The sequence below is a fragment of the Patiria miniata genome, unplaced genomic scaffold (genome assembly GCF_015706575.1).
Source record: "Patiria miniata isolate m_02_andy unplaced genomic scaffold, ASM1570657v1 HiC_scaffold_28, whole genome shotgun sequence".
NCBI lineage: Eukaryota > Metazoa > Echinodermata > Asteroidea > Valvatida > Asterinidae > Patiria > Patiria miniata.
Window position 1 is genome coordinate 6,905,531 of NW_024037067.1, and position 14,922 is coordinate 6,920,452.

The window sequence follows — 14,922 nt, forward strand, 5'->3', positions numbered from 1 at the left end:
GAGTTTTTTTTTCCTTCCGACTAGCATGCAGAGAAGAGTTCCGTTAATTTGAGCCTTAGTTCACCGGTGTGTATACCAGTGTAGGCACACAAGTGAGCTGCCCAGAGTGTATGAGTTAATTTTTTTTTCTGTTTCAGTATATCATACACATCTAGGAAGTCAATTAAGGCTCTCCTGCAGGGCTGCGGTAGTGGGTGGGTAAGGCTTGTCAACACGTAACTCGCCCGCGGGCCCATTAGGTTAGAAATTCCCAGAGAGCGGGAATTTCAAATCTCTTCCCTGAACGTTGCTTGCACTGACCGATTTTCCTTGGCCTTGCTATTTTCTCAGCCATAAAATCACTTCTCAAAGAATTACATTCTGTGATTAATAAGAATTCCTGGTGGCGGCCATTCTCCTTCCCATTTTATTTTTTGATGTATAGTAGCGGCATGTATGATTAAGCCCCTTCCCAATAAACCCGTGGCGCTTTTGCGCTTGCCGTGGCGCTTTTGCGCTTGCCGTGGCGCTTTTTCTTTTGCCGCGGCGCTTTTTCTTTTGCCGTGGCGCTTTTTCTTTTGCCGCGGCGCTTTTGCTTTTGCCGCGGCGCTTTTGCGCTTGCCGCGGCGCTGTTGCGCTTGCCGTGACAGTTGTGGGCCACCGTACTAACATGACTCACTGTAACTGGACAGTGGTTTACATTTCAGAATGTTTTCAGATGTTTTGACTTAATGATTCCATCACACAAATAATGACTGAATGTCTTGGACAAAAACCAAATCAAAATAAGACTGGTTTTTTTCCATTTCATAATTAATAGTAGAATTCTTAAAGACTTAAAATGAAGAAGAATTGTTGTTTATATTTCCTTTGCAGAATGTCTATGTCAATAACTTGAAAGTGCCCATGCAGTTCAACTTCTATGTCAAGTGGGAATGGCAAACACAGGACTAAATCAAAGGAACTATGGAACTTGCTCAGTACTGGATTTATAGTAACTTCCCAAAATACATGTACCCTTTGTAATAACGGTAATGTAAAAAAAAAAAGATGTAGCCACTTATTGCTACATGATGAAATATTTTACAGCACTGTCTGTACACACTTTTGTTGTATACATGTATGTGTGTTTAAAAGATGTAAAAATCCTTTCTTTTTTTTACACAATGGTGTCTAATTGTATTTTGTGTTACTATGGTTCAAAACCAGTCTTTTTGTTTAAATATGTTGACTTTATTCATTTTTGTTCAGGTCAGTTTTGTAATTTCTTATATGATATTATATTAATTGTAGTTGACTAGCACGATTGTTAGACATGCACCCCTCCTTACTAGAGAGAAAAGATTGAGATAGATACATTGCCTACATGATTTTGTGAAATATGCAGTGATATTGCCTTGGACCTTTCTGGCACTGGCATACATGTAGTATTGCAAACGTATGAACTAAATATGGTAGAATTATGCCTTTGATGATAGAAGCATGACATTTGGCATGTTGGTAGAAAATACCTTTACGTGTCTCTTTTCATACATCATCTCAAACCAACTTCTTCAATCAATTTTCCTCTCACCAGGGGCGGCGGAACCGGGGGGGCATGTATTCTTTGCCCGAACCTATCAAGTATCCACTAAAGACTGGAATTCATTGTCACGTGACTAACTACAATGCATGCTGGCAATCAAATATGACTGCCATTGGCACAAAACAGCTAGTTATAATTTTCACATTTTTTGCACAATTTATTATTTTTTCCTCTTTATTTCTTGCATGAAAAATGGAAAGCATTTTTAACATAACCATAAGCACTTCAATAGTGCCAATATTGGTTGAGATCATTCAAATTTTGGAACAAAAATGTTGTTTAGTTGGATAGTTGGAACAAAAATGTTGTTTAGATGGATAGTTGGATAGTGGTTACGGTGTTCGACTCACGCACAAAGTGCATGGGTTCAAATCCTGCCAGGAACATGGTGTTTGTGCCCTTGGGTAAGACACACCAAGGACAATTGCCTCTCTCCACCCAGGAGAATAAATGGGTAGCTGTGAGGGTCAAAGATGGATTGAGCGCTGATATCGACTGCCGTGTGGTCTCATGGCCTGATGAACGGGGTAATAATTGTAAAGCGCTTTGAGAAAACGATGGAAAGCGCTATATAAGCACTAGGATTATTATTATTATTATTAGACATTCACCGAGCATTTTAATGAACAATGTAGAAATGATGCCAGCAATCCTCTGATTGATCTTGTTGGAAGTATCCTCTACCACCCAGTCATTTAAAGCATGGTATAAAAGAAGTAGCTGTATTTTTCAGAACTTCTTTGAAATGATGTATTGCATAGTTCTATGATTACTTTCGTGCAGTCTTAGAAAAGAGGTTATGGGTTTTTTTCTTCTTCATTTATTTAGTTGTATCATAATTAGTAAATAGCTAATAATTGGTAATAGTTCTCGGCATTGCTTTTTTATTGTATTGAGGGAATACTTTAAAATACCAGTTATGGTGTCCCCCCAAAAAACCATTAATAAATCAACTCTCTGCAGACAATTTACGTTAGTATTAGAATGTAGAATGTAATATAACATGATGTGGTTTAATTGTGCTTCTGTAGAAATGCTGAAATTAGTGAGATACATGTAGCTTGAGGCTCAGGTCATGACCTAACTTGTCAAATATATGTGACCTGTTCTGTCAAAATCAGACTTTTGCTGGGCATAAGGTCAAAAATGAGATTTTTTGATATTGTTAAAATATGTTCAATTTCCTTTTAATAGGTGGTTAAATTTTTGAAACCGGTCATTCCTGCGCAAAGTTATGCCACTTTGAAGTTCATTGGGTTGAAAAGTAGAAAACGGAGAAAATGGCCACGAACGTCACAATAACAGTAATTTTTTTTAACTGATATACCTTAACAAATCTCAAAAATACTATAATTAGAGATCAAATTAGGGTTTCAAACTTTTATAGTATATTTTAGACATGCTCGGGATTACAAATATGCAAAAATTAGAAAATTGGAAAAAAATCACCCCCACAGCGTTTTTTGGCCCTATCTCAATTTCAGCCTCTGCCCAGAAGCGTCTGCTTTTGACAGAACAGGTCACATATGTGACGGGGTATGTCAAAACCAGGCAGAATTGATCAGAGCTGCGAATGGGGAAACAGCTGCAAAATGGCAAGGGGGTGATTTTCAGCGATTTTGTATTTAAAAAAAGGTTTGATTGCTACTAATGTTTAATAAGTTCTGTAAAAGCTTCAAACTGAAATTTCATCGACAAGGTATTTTTAAAAAAACAAACTCATTTCAGACAATGACACTTTGTTCAAGATTTTCTTCTGAAATACGCAAACTTAGTGTGACATTTAGAACAGTCCAATTCCAAAATTAAATAGCTTCGCTTTGGAATATGCAATTGATAAAAACAGCAGACTTTGAAAGAGCAAGGTCTATATTTTACTAAAATCTGCAATATTCCAAAATTGACTCCTTGCCCAAATGTGCCTGATTTTGACATACCACGTGACATAATCAACTGGCCATAGAATAGGAAGTAAACTATTGCAAGCTTTCTAGATTCTCTTATGATGTAGTTGTTTTTTTTTTCAATATGGATGCCCAGCTTCATATTTTGTTTTATTCAATATAAAATACCTGATACAGTTTACCAATTCCTATTGGTTGAGAAGCGTCACATGTTCAGTCCTAAACCGCCATTTATACACTGGTCAGAGTTTAACACCAATGTTTAAAACCGGTTACAAGTCCCTGCACTCTGTGAACATGCTAACAGTACGTGCCACATGCATCGGCTACAACAGGGTGCTTGAGAACCAGTGATATGATCTCCATAGAAGGAGATTCTGTGCACATGTACCGTGGGTGCGATGCATTGCATTGAAGTAGTCTGAACATGAATTTGAACAATATGGTAGGGACAAAAATGGAATTTTGTCAACTTTTCATGGACTTTGACGGAAAAAGGTATTTATGAATGGGGATAATAGTGTGGAGTAGTTATAAACATGTTTAAGTAAAGGATAATACATGAGGAGCATATTGTTTGTGGGTGAGAATGGCCCAAACGGCGCACTACCGAGTGTACATGTATTAACCTACTTAACCGTGCTAATACCTCCAAGAGTTCATGATTGCTTGAACGAAGGGCTTTGTTGAGAAAATTGTACTCTTAAGGTATACTAAAAATAAAGTTTAGCATAAAACTGTGCCAGTCAAAGTAAATGGAAAAAAATCAACCACATCGTTTATTTGCAGAATTTGTTAAAATGGTAAAAGTAATGTTTATTCATGAGAAAAGAACAATGACGTCACATCATTGTTGTTGTTTAGTCAATTAGTTACATTTAGAGCATTTAAAACGACGGCAGTTGTCGAGCTTGCCACAGTAGCTTGGTGGCCAATGAGATTAAAAGATCCCTGGTTGAATCCTGCTATGTCCAAATTTCCAACCTCATCGATAGTTTTTATTGAAGTGAAAAAAGGAGAACAAAAACTTTCGTTTGCTGTGATTCTATGAAATGACTGAATTATTCATAAGTGGCCTCATCCAGCAACAGGAAAAAAGTATGCCGAATGGCATGCCGTGCTCCATTTGTGCAAAATGACGTCACAGGGGTGTTAAAACCAGTTAGGGGCCAGGCTGCAAATAATAGACTTGGGCTTGTGCCATTATTGGTGGCCAGCCCCTAACCGGTTTTAAACCACACACTTATAACTGCTCCATCACATTATTATCCCCTTACTAATTTTGGACAATTGGTGGAATAAAAAAATTGACAACCATTGTTGTTTTTTAAGCTTCTTGTAATTGTTTGCAATTTTTACAATGTTGTTTTTAAAAAACAAAATTTGAAGAAAAAACCCAAAGCAGTTATCTTAAAAATAACATTTTGGGCAGAATTTATTGCTAAAAAGGTCCTAGATGGCCATGTTACCTAAAATGCAATCTTATTGAACGGACTCTGAAATTGGCCTTATTTTTATAGCAGGAAGGGTCATTATGTCTGGCAACCTGGGCCGGGCTGATTTGAAATGAAACATGCTTTATGTCAATATTCCCTTTCTTAAATACCTTTATTGTACACAGGGGCATGTTTATGGGAAAGAACATAATACAATTATGTATACAAATATATATAATACAATTTACTGAATCACGCTCAAACTACAATGCCTTTTCTTGCTGCAACAATGTCAAAATTTAGTATTGAGCAAGGCTTTTTGTAATTAAACAAAACTCAAAAATTTCTCTTTTATATTAAGATAAGCAAACAGTCAAACTGTTTATGCCATTAACCCAAATTGTCTCACAACAGTGTTTACAGGATATCCAGATCATTCTCATCTTGTCAGCAAACTGAATTTAGCTGCCTTTTAACATTTACATTTTGAAAACCTGCTGTCAAGAAATTACATGGGAAATAAACAGCTGTGCTCCATCTTTTCTTTTGATGTGAAGGCAAAACTACCAACTGGAAAATTGTGCAGTTTTACAATTTTTGAAATTTACAGTTTAAAATTTATACTTGTAAACATCTTAAAGATCAGTTAACTGACCCACTCATGTTGAGAAATTTGTAAAGAATCCACTGACTTAGGAATGACACCAAATTGATTGAATGAAATAGTTTGCACATAACAGTAATCACTGCAACTTATGGACACATTTTCTTGAACACTGACTCAATGCATTTAAGTAACAGGCAAAATATCTGCCCAAAATAAGCTTTCATACAGATTTTACACAGCACTCCATTATTGTATGTCAGATTCACATGTAGGGAATAACAGTGTGAGGACCCAGTCTTCACTGAGTGATAATGACCGGGTTGGGGGATGGCTGCTGTTAATGGACAAAGCCCATTAATAAATACCTTTTGAACGAAATAAACAGTTGAAATGCTCCAATTTTGTGACTTTTCTTTCCACGATATTTCCAGATTTTTATGTGTTCATGTCCAGCGGCCATATTTAGCTTATGCGTGGTACCCTGTCTCTTCAATATGCGTTGTTATATACCACCCTAGCCGGGCCCAGGCTGTGCTGGACGATGTCTTCATTGCATTACGACCACTGGCGTTCAAGGGTATGAAATTCTGCTGCCGTAGAGAAACAAATAACAACAATTTTTTTTCACATTTTACCTGATGGAGGAAGCTGAAATAGCGTATACATATTCCTTGTCTCCAGAATTACATCCATGGGCGAAGTGTTTACAGAAAATAAATCGCAGATCGATCCACGCTTTTGTCGTAAACACCCTCAGTACTGCAGTGCGAACATGTCATTTGAAAACTTCCTTCGCGCGCACACCCGGCACATAGCAACTGTGTTGCGAACGCGCGCATAAGTTTTCACACGATGGTGGTTGAGCGCATGTGTACTGTCTGTATTGTTACAAGCTGTCGTAGGACTGTTGTAAATTTTGGCCAATGAATTGGCTTACATGATGTTGGATCAATGCTGCTTCAGGGGCCATTTATTCACTTGTTCTTTGAAACCGGTCTTTATATCACCATTAATGCATCCCCACATGATCGATTCTCGACCAATCAGAAGCTATCAACTCTCCAAGGTATTTATTAATGAACTGTAAGAATTATAGCATTGACAAGTATGCTTATGCATGATAGTGCATGTAATTGTCACCATGGAGTCAGATCAGATATAAGATTCAAAAGAATAACCTTCTTTTAATGATGAAGGCTTGTATGTTACGGATCATTATGAAACTTTTTAATTAAAAATTCATTTTAAAATTCAGGTTTTTTTTTTCCAAATATCCATTTTCCAGGTTTTGAAGAAAAATTCCTTGCATTTTATTAAAGGAAAATCTGATCATTTCAGGGTTTTCTTCAAAAAAAGAAAAGAAAGCTGCTATGGTGAAACAGTCACAGCCCAGTAAAGCAATTCTTTCCCAAATACCCGACAAAGTTCAGAGTTTTCAGAAAATTCATTATATTCTGATGCTATGCAAAGCAAACAAATTTCATTGGTTAGGCAAATAAACACATCACACTTTTTTTTAAAATAAAAATAACCAGATTTTGTTTCCTGTGACACAATTTCTGTTTGTGTCTGACACTACAAAAACATTTGATACAAACAATTATATATTACTGGCAAATCTATCAATGCTGTTACATTTGTTACATATGAAAACTTAAATCTGTGCAATTACATCAGCTTCTGTGTATTCAAAACCCTTAAATAGTCTGTTTGTTTTGAAAAGACCTTGATAGCTCCAATAAACTTGCACCCATGCCAATATAAAACAGATTCACATTGAGTTGGTACCAGTTGGTTGTAATGAGCAGAGTGCTTGACTCTCTACAAATTCAATGAGATTAATTCTTACTCTAAATTTACTGTTTTAAGTACGTCAAGTAACCTGTTCAAAATAATGTAATGCTGATATTTATGTCTTCCAAAGACTGATGCAATGGGGCATTGCCAGACTACTTTGAAGGGGGGGGGGGGGGGGGGTCACCATCAACCGGCTATTGCAAATTCAAAAATTGTTGTGGGAGGTAGGGGGGTTGGACACCATCTTAACTATTGGGATGCTTTTCTAAGTGGATGATATTGGACGCTGTTTGACATGCTGCAGCCGAACTGCCAAACCGAACCAAAAATAGCCGAACATGGCCTTCCGGTTTGGCAAGTATTTGTTGATAGCGCTAGGAATGCTAATGCTTGTAATTAATGGTTGAAATTAAAGCGCACGGATGATTCAATTTACCGTGTTGACAAGTCGCTGCATTCATCTTTATTATTTGGTGGGCTAGCTCCACGATTTTCCGTCTTCGGCTGAGCATAATGTCCTGTTGTACCCGACTAGACCACACGTACTATGTACAGTAATATGTACTTTATAAGATGGACGCCATCCTCAACCACTTGCCTACAGGAACAGCCATTGTTTGCACAACGTGTGTGTAATTGTATTGTGTATGAATGGTCAACTCAAAAGTCACAACCTATAGGCTTGGAAAGGTATTTCCATGAAGATAAGATATATTAAAATTGCTCATTATTTTGTTACAATTTAAAAAGATAACAGCGTTGCTGTTGAAACCCCGAAGTTTGTCAAAAAAGGGCAAACTGACATTCCAAACTCAAATATCATGTCTAACTGAAATTATCATGCAGAAACCATTAACTCACCACAGTGACCTTGACCTTTGACCTTTTGACCCCAAACCAATCCCAACTTGCCTACTCCCAAGGGCAACCCCCTAGTTATCACCCAGAAACCATTTACCTTTAACTCACCACGGTGACTTTTACCTTTGACCTTTTGATTCCAAGACCAATCCCAACTTGCCTTCTCCCAAGGGCAACCCCCTACCAAAGTTAGACATCAAAATCTCATTTCTAACTCAAGTTATCATCCAGAAACCATTTACATTTAACTCACCACGGTGACCTTGACCTTTTGACCCCCAAACCAATCCCAACTTGCCTACTCCCAAGGGCAACCCCCTACCAAAGGTAAACACCAAAATCTCATTTCTAACTCAAGCTATCATCCGGAAACCATTTACCTTTAAATGGTCACTGTGGTAGTGACCTTGACCTTTGACCCCCAAACCAATCCCAACTTGCCTTCTCCCAACATTTCTAACTCAAGTTATCATCCAGAAACTAAGCTGCCCGGACGGACGTTCCAGCCAGACGGAATTGTGGGGTGATAGCATTGTGTTCCCATTATCCTTTTTCTAAAGATTCTCTTCTAGGGTGATGTTTTTCTATTGTGAAAATAGTGGGGTGATGTGTCCTGAAAGGAAAATCACCCCACAAGGGGGGTATGGTCAGAACGGACAGACGGACGGACGCTGAGGGGTAAAAAGGACAGTGTCTTTTCAATTCAGGAAGGTAAAACAAGATATGAGGTAAAAAAAATACCAAGTCTCCAAAGCGCGATTGTATCCCTGGAAGTTTGCAGCCATCCCGCCTCGAAAATGTAGCATTCCCAGACAGCAAGTCCCACCCATGCCCAGTACATGTGCAGTATAAAATGAATGGTTGTTCCCATGGCGACCCTGCATGAATATGCACTGTCATGTACACCCATGTGTACATGACACAGCTGTGCAGGTGACCACAAATTTGTATCCTTGTGGAGACACGCACACAATAGGGAACAAAACATTGTAAAGGTCTCCACAGGGAAATTTCTATAGATGAATAGGTCTCCACCAGGTTTTCACGAAATAGATATATGGATTTTACTCAAAAACTAGGAATTTCCAAGGTGGGTTGATTTGTCGCAAATGGAAGAGTTTTAAAAAAGGGATATTAAGTCCGAATTTCAGCCAAGGAAATTAATTCTGGTTAAAATAAGAGCATTTTGAAACTTCACTTTCAAAATTGAAAACTTTACTACACGAGAACAAAGAAATGTCTCCACAAGGATACAAATTTGAGAGTGTGTGGGAACCGCGTGAGTGGGCATGACTAGAGCCACAACCCCATATTTGTACAAATTGTAGGTCATGTGAGTGTAGTCATAAACAAAGTGGAGATCCAGTCAAGCATTGGTGCAAGTGCACAGGGTACTGTGGCCAGTGTGTCAGTCTGTGTACATTGTGAATGCTTGCGCTCTGTTCATGCCATAGCGCCAGGCGTACGTGGCACATGCATTTTGGCATGTGATTAGGTTCTTCAAGGCTGACCAATCAACATCACTGGGGAGGGAAGGACATTCATTGCCTGTCATAAATCATTGTACATACACTACGTATGGGGATATGTACACATGTTCAAATTGTACGGCACAATAAAGAGAACGTACTTCCGAACCCGAACCGATGTTGGAAAAAAGGAAAAAAATTGAACCGGAACCGAACCGAAACTGAACTGAACCTGGAGAATCAGTTTCAGCACTAGTCTGCCATTCCTCATGCATATTCACGATCCAGAGCCAATTTCTCAATGAAGATCCATCTGCTAGTTTTGCACCCATGGTTACCCGTGCGCTAGTCTACTATGTATGCATTTTACTAAAGCAATTGTGGTAATGGTGCGTGGGGTAGTGAAAAGTGCTATGGAAAGATGAGGGCACACATACCATACAACAATGTTTTGCCAAGAAAACTGACGTGTAACTTGACCAAATTTTGGTGAATATGTACAGGTTATGAGGTACAGTAAAACAAATAGAACATTGTTTAGTTCAGGTGGATAGACAATATTAGCTTCCCGAGGTATTGGGAGTTCACTGACTAGTTCCCTCTGCTTTGCCTCAGGAACTAATCTGTAAACTTCCAATACCTTGGGGCGCTAATATCAACTATCCACACTCAAATCATGTTATATTTTTATAATAGGTGCTGCACAATTTTGCCAACAGGATGATATTTTTTTGAAGACAAGAACAATTAATGGGGGGGGGGGGGGGGGGGGAGGTAAATCACACCCTAACGGGCCCTGGGGCACATCTAGCTTTCAGGAAATAGGGGCTGATATGGGGGGGGGGGGGCTTGAACGATGGCATTACAGATTGTGACCGACTGTGGTGTAGTGAACTGATAATGACGTCATATTGGTCAATTCACTTTGTAAAAATTAAATGTTTTGAGGGGAGGAACTGCTGTCCCAAGTTGTTGGCTGGTTTGACATCTATCACTGACAACAGAACATGAAAATCAGATAAGACAAAGAGATCAGTAATTTTGCACTCGCTTCCTAAATTTACCATGCTCATTGTTGAACACTGTAATGTTGAACATGTGAATATTAGTACACTAGGTAATGAATCCAAGTGTTGTATGCATACAATCTGTGCGTGCCGTACATGTATCATGGGCACAGGCCAGAATAGTGGTTCCAGTCACTGATTGCTTGGCGGTAGCATAACATTAAGATAGGCATTTGTTGTATGCCGTAAAAAAAAATAATAACCTACATAAATGTACATGTAGTAGGGAGAAGGGGGCGTCACTCAGTGCCCTCTTCCCTGGACCTGCCACTGCAGTTTCTGTACACCCTGCCTTAAAAATGCTGTATATGGACTTGGACTGGTTGATCATACAGTGATCTTAACCATTCCTTGCAGTGTACTTGATGATGTTGTCCCTGTCCTGTTGGCTCTCTTGGCTGCCCTAATGCATACACATTGATAAAGAAACAATATTTATTTAATCAATACTTATTTTAAGCTACAGTCCATCATTTGCAGCTATCCAAAAAGTAACTGACGCAATTATTGTTGAAAAACATACTTGGTTGAAAGACAGTAAGGGGACTAAACTCCCTGTGAAATTATTCTTTCTGGCAAGCTGTCATTTTGAAGAAATCAACGAAGGAAGGCCTTTCCGTTAGTTGTTCGTTTTTTTATTCAGTGAAGCGCGCGCAAGCTTTGGCACGACGCACACGCGCGCGTGGTTGCTATAATTCGTCGGATCGGTGCGCGACATTGCGTAGCTGCAATCGGCTCAGTAAGAACGTGTCTGGCACTGAATTCAGGCCCAATTCAAAATATGATTCAGCAACTTTTGATTAGAAATCGAGATCATAGAATGCTGTTTTTCTGGGAATATACAGCTGAAGCTGTGCTGAAACTTCATCAGGTTAGTTGTTCAGCACCCTTCTTTAGATTTTGAGCACTTTTGTTGCTTCAAATGGACAAAATGCAGAAATTGCAAATGATGGACTACACCTTTAATAATGCTTGCCATTTCTGGTTGTGCAACTTACAACCTATCTAACATTCATGAAGTAAGATTACGTATTTCAAAACAGAGTTGACAGCAACTGGAAAATATTGTGCAATTTTAGAAATGTGGCTATGTGGTTGCAAAAGGAGTTTTGTCGGACCAGCTCGGTGGAATTACAGTTAACTGTCATGGTGTTTGGACAATGAAGGCACTCTGGCAATTTGAAGTCACACTGTGTAAGCAGTTCTTAAAGGCAACAATGTACTGTTAACTAGACCTGAACAAATTATTTGAATCCATCTCCTTCATGATAAAGTACATGTAGCTCCAAACCAATGTCAAAGCATCATTACAAAGTAAATCCCTTTTACATTATTTTTTTTATTGGGGGGAGAGATTGAATAAAAATGGCAGGCTTTCAGTCTTTTCATACCTGTACATGTATATACAGTGTATACGTGCATATATGGGGAAAACATCTTTATGGCACATTCCATGGTGAGTGCTTTCCTCTTTTCTACAGTCTACAAAGACTTCTTCAAAAAACACTTGTTGAACATACCTTGGTGAATCAACAGGACTATTGGCTTTCCTAGGTGGCTCTTTCACAAAATTTCTACACGATGCCAACTTTGATTCTAAAGCCTGCATGGAGAAAACAAATTTCCATCTTTAGCTCTTTCAGTATCCCCACACTGAACATACAGTATCTGCACTATCTAGATATCTGCTATAACCCATAACATCAGGTCATTAAGTTATGGGTTTCAGAGTCTCTAAGTAAATTCCGCTGGCCAATTTTATATGATCCATGTCTGGTTCTTTTTTTTTTTTTTTTTTTTTTTTTTTTAAAGCAAAACAGCTTTAAAACCTCATCCTGTAAAGTTGTCAGTACTTCCAAACAATTGTATAATAGATTGCAGGGAGAAAATGAAAGAACTGTTACTTATTAACCCTAACTCCCTAGGCATTTTTGCTACGATGCAACCTCAATCCTGCAAAATCATCCATTATTTCTTGAATGTGGTCCCTGGAGGGGTGACCACTGCCTAAATCCTGCAAAATCCTCCAGCAATCACTGTCAATATGTTGAGACAGAGCCAGTGACATACTGGGGCAGTGCTGAGGATTTCTAGCATAATATAGGCCTAAATTTATGCACGGCTGAGCTTAAACAAAACAAATGAACCTTTCATTTTGTTCTGCATGCGCAAATCGCGCAAACGCGTGCAGATGATTTTTACCCTGACGTTTTTTAACCGTCATGACGCGCTTAAGTTGTTTGCGTATGTTCTCCTTGCCCGTTGCATTTAGAGTACACTTTCAAAATTCAATCCATCTAATTTTGTTATGTTCTACAAACACGCACATGAATTCAAAATGTCAGCGCATAAGAATGAGGAGTTAGCACTCTAGTAATTTAATATAGCTCTATGGTATGTTGAAAATAACAAAATCCAGGACGTACATTATCAAAGTCATTTATTCAATTGCTAAAACATATCAAGGTTTATCACTGTCCCCATTAATCCCACTGTCCTTCAACATGACCCCCATTCCTTTCAACGCAAATCTCTGCCCTGGTTCTGCTGTGAACGCATTCCTGATAACGTCTCTCTCTCTGATAACTGTCAATTGGTCTTATGGTGCATGTGGTACAAGGCCTGTTTCTGGGATGTCAGTTACATCACTTGGTGCTCAGTCATCCGTGACGGTAAAATGGAGTTTGTTGTGTCAAGAAAAAGATGACATGGGTCATGGATATGTAACAGATGGTGGTTGCCATTTTCCTAAATAATTAGTCATACCCGAGAAATCAACAAAATAATAATAATAATAATAATTTGGGAGACTAATCATCCTTACTCGCAGCTGGTATGCTGAATTGCGAAGGACGCGGCTACAACGTGGTAGGGCCGCTGGCATGTAAAGGCGCCTATGGCTGCCGGCCACATCGACCCATATATGACCACGGAGCACAGCCTGAGATCAAAAGTGTTTGATTTTTTGGAGGGAGGAAAACCGGAGGGCCCGGAGAAAAACCCTCGTGGCACAACTCTACTCACATGTGATCCACGGCCAGGATTCAAACCGTGGTCACCTTGGTGAGAGGCGAGCGCTTTACGCACAAGCCACCCATGCCACCCAAATAAGCTTGGTTTCCTCTTTTTTTTTGAACACCCTGTATTTGTAACTGTTTTGATGTTAACAGAAAAACTTGTGCAAAACATAATGTTACAAGTTAACCTGGTCAACAGGCAGACCTCAACATTGACTGCACCCAGCTTAATTAAAACCAACAAAATTGCATTTCTTACACTTAATTTCAGGAGATATCCTCAGTACTGGAACTACTAAATGACACTAAAATACATTTGATTTTGATTAACAATGATAATTTTCCAATTGCCAATTTTTAGCCAAATATTTTGATTCAAACATTGAATGACACATCTTTATTCAAAAGCTTGCAAAAACCAATATGACTGAATCCAGATGATACAATATATATTCATGAACTTCAGATATTTGTTTCTTGACACCAATAAAAATCAAAACTTTATAAGAAATTCCATTTGAAATTTTGGTGGCTATGTCCACTTTGGCATGGAACTGCCCTTCAGTAACACATGAAGTATGAGTGCATCTCAACAATTACATGTACATCCATGTAGCTAAGTACTGGATTCACAGACTTACCCCAACTTTTCTAAGTAGATCGCCAACAATATTAAGAGCTGAGATTCGGGCAGAAGGCGTTAATGGGGTGAATCCAGCACTTCCACCAGTTTCGGCTGATGGCAAAAAAAAATAGGCATTCAGCTTATTTTCTACGAACAATTATTCACATTATTTCCACCCCCCAAAAAAACAAAAAGACAGAAAAAAACTTAACATTGCACACAAATGTACAAGTAACACTAAAATGTGTCACTAAGCAATCGAAAACTAAAGGATGTGGTTGTAACTGAACAACCACAGAGCTGTTCAGCTCTTTTTGAAGGTCTTTAATTACAAAAAGGTTCAATGAATTATATACCCCAAAGAAAACTGTCAATTTACCGCCATGCATTCTTCAGTGTAAAATTAAAATGATAATCATTGATACTTGTACTTGTGGTAACAACACTAGTACATGATGAGGTTCAACTTATTTTCCACAATTTTGAGCATATTTCTAAACCAAACAATTTCATTACAAACTAGCATGTTTCGTTCTTGAGATTTGCTTAACAGAAATAACAAATTTTAAGATCCA

The 14,922-nt window shown here is 38.5% G+C and overlaps 2 protein-coding genes across 3 annotated transcripts in view; one reads left to right on the forward strand and one right to left on the reverse strand.

The window, feature by feature from the left end:
• Window positions 1–2,716, forward strand: part of LOC119734724 (lysosomal alpha-glucosidase-like) — a 53,359-nt gene extending 50,643 nt beyond the window's left edge. For both annotated transcript variants that reach the window (XM_038208263.1, XM_038208264.1), the window contains exon 18: window positions 856–2,716. In XM_038208263.1, coding sequence (XP_038064191.1) covers window positions 856–933 — 78 coding nt within the window. In that variant the 3' untranslated portion in view covers window positions 934–2,716. The remainder of the gene's footprint in view (window positions 1–855) is intronic.
• A 7,958-nt stretch (window positions 2,717–10,674) lies between these two features.
• LOC119734725 (nuclear distribution protein nudE homolog 1-A-like) overlaps window positions 10,675–14,922 on the reverse strand; it is a 51,171-nt gene continuing 46,923 nt past the window's right edge. Inside the window, exons 7-9 of the mRNA XM_038208265.1 lie at window positions 14,364–14,458; window positions 12,226–12,308; window positions 10,675–11,108 (exon numbers count right to left, since the gene is read on the reverse strand). Of these exons, the coding sequence (XP_038064193.1) occupies window positions 11,033–11,108; window positions 12,226–12,308; window positions 14,364–14,458 (254 nt within the window). The 3' untranslated portion in view covers window positions 10,675–11,032. The remainder of the gene's footprint in view (window positions 11,109–12,225; window positions 12,309–14,363; window positions 14,459–14,922) is intronic.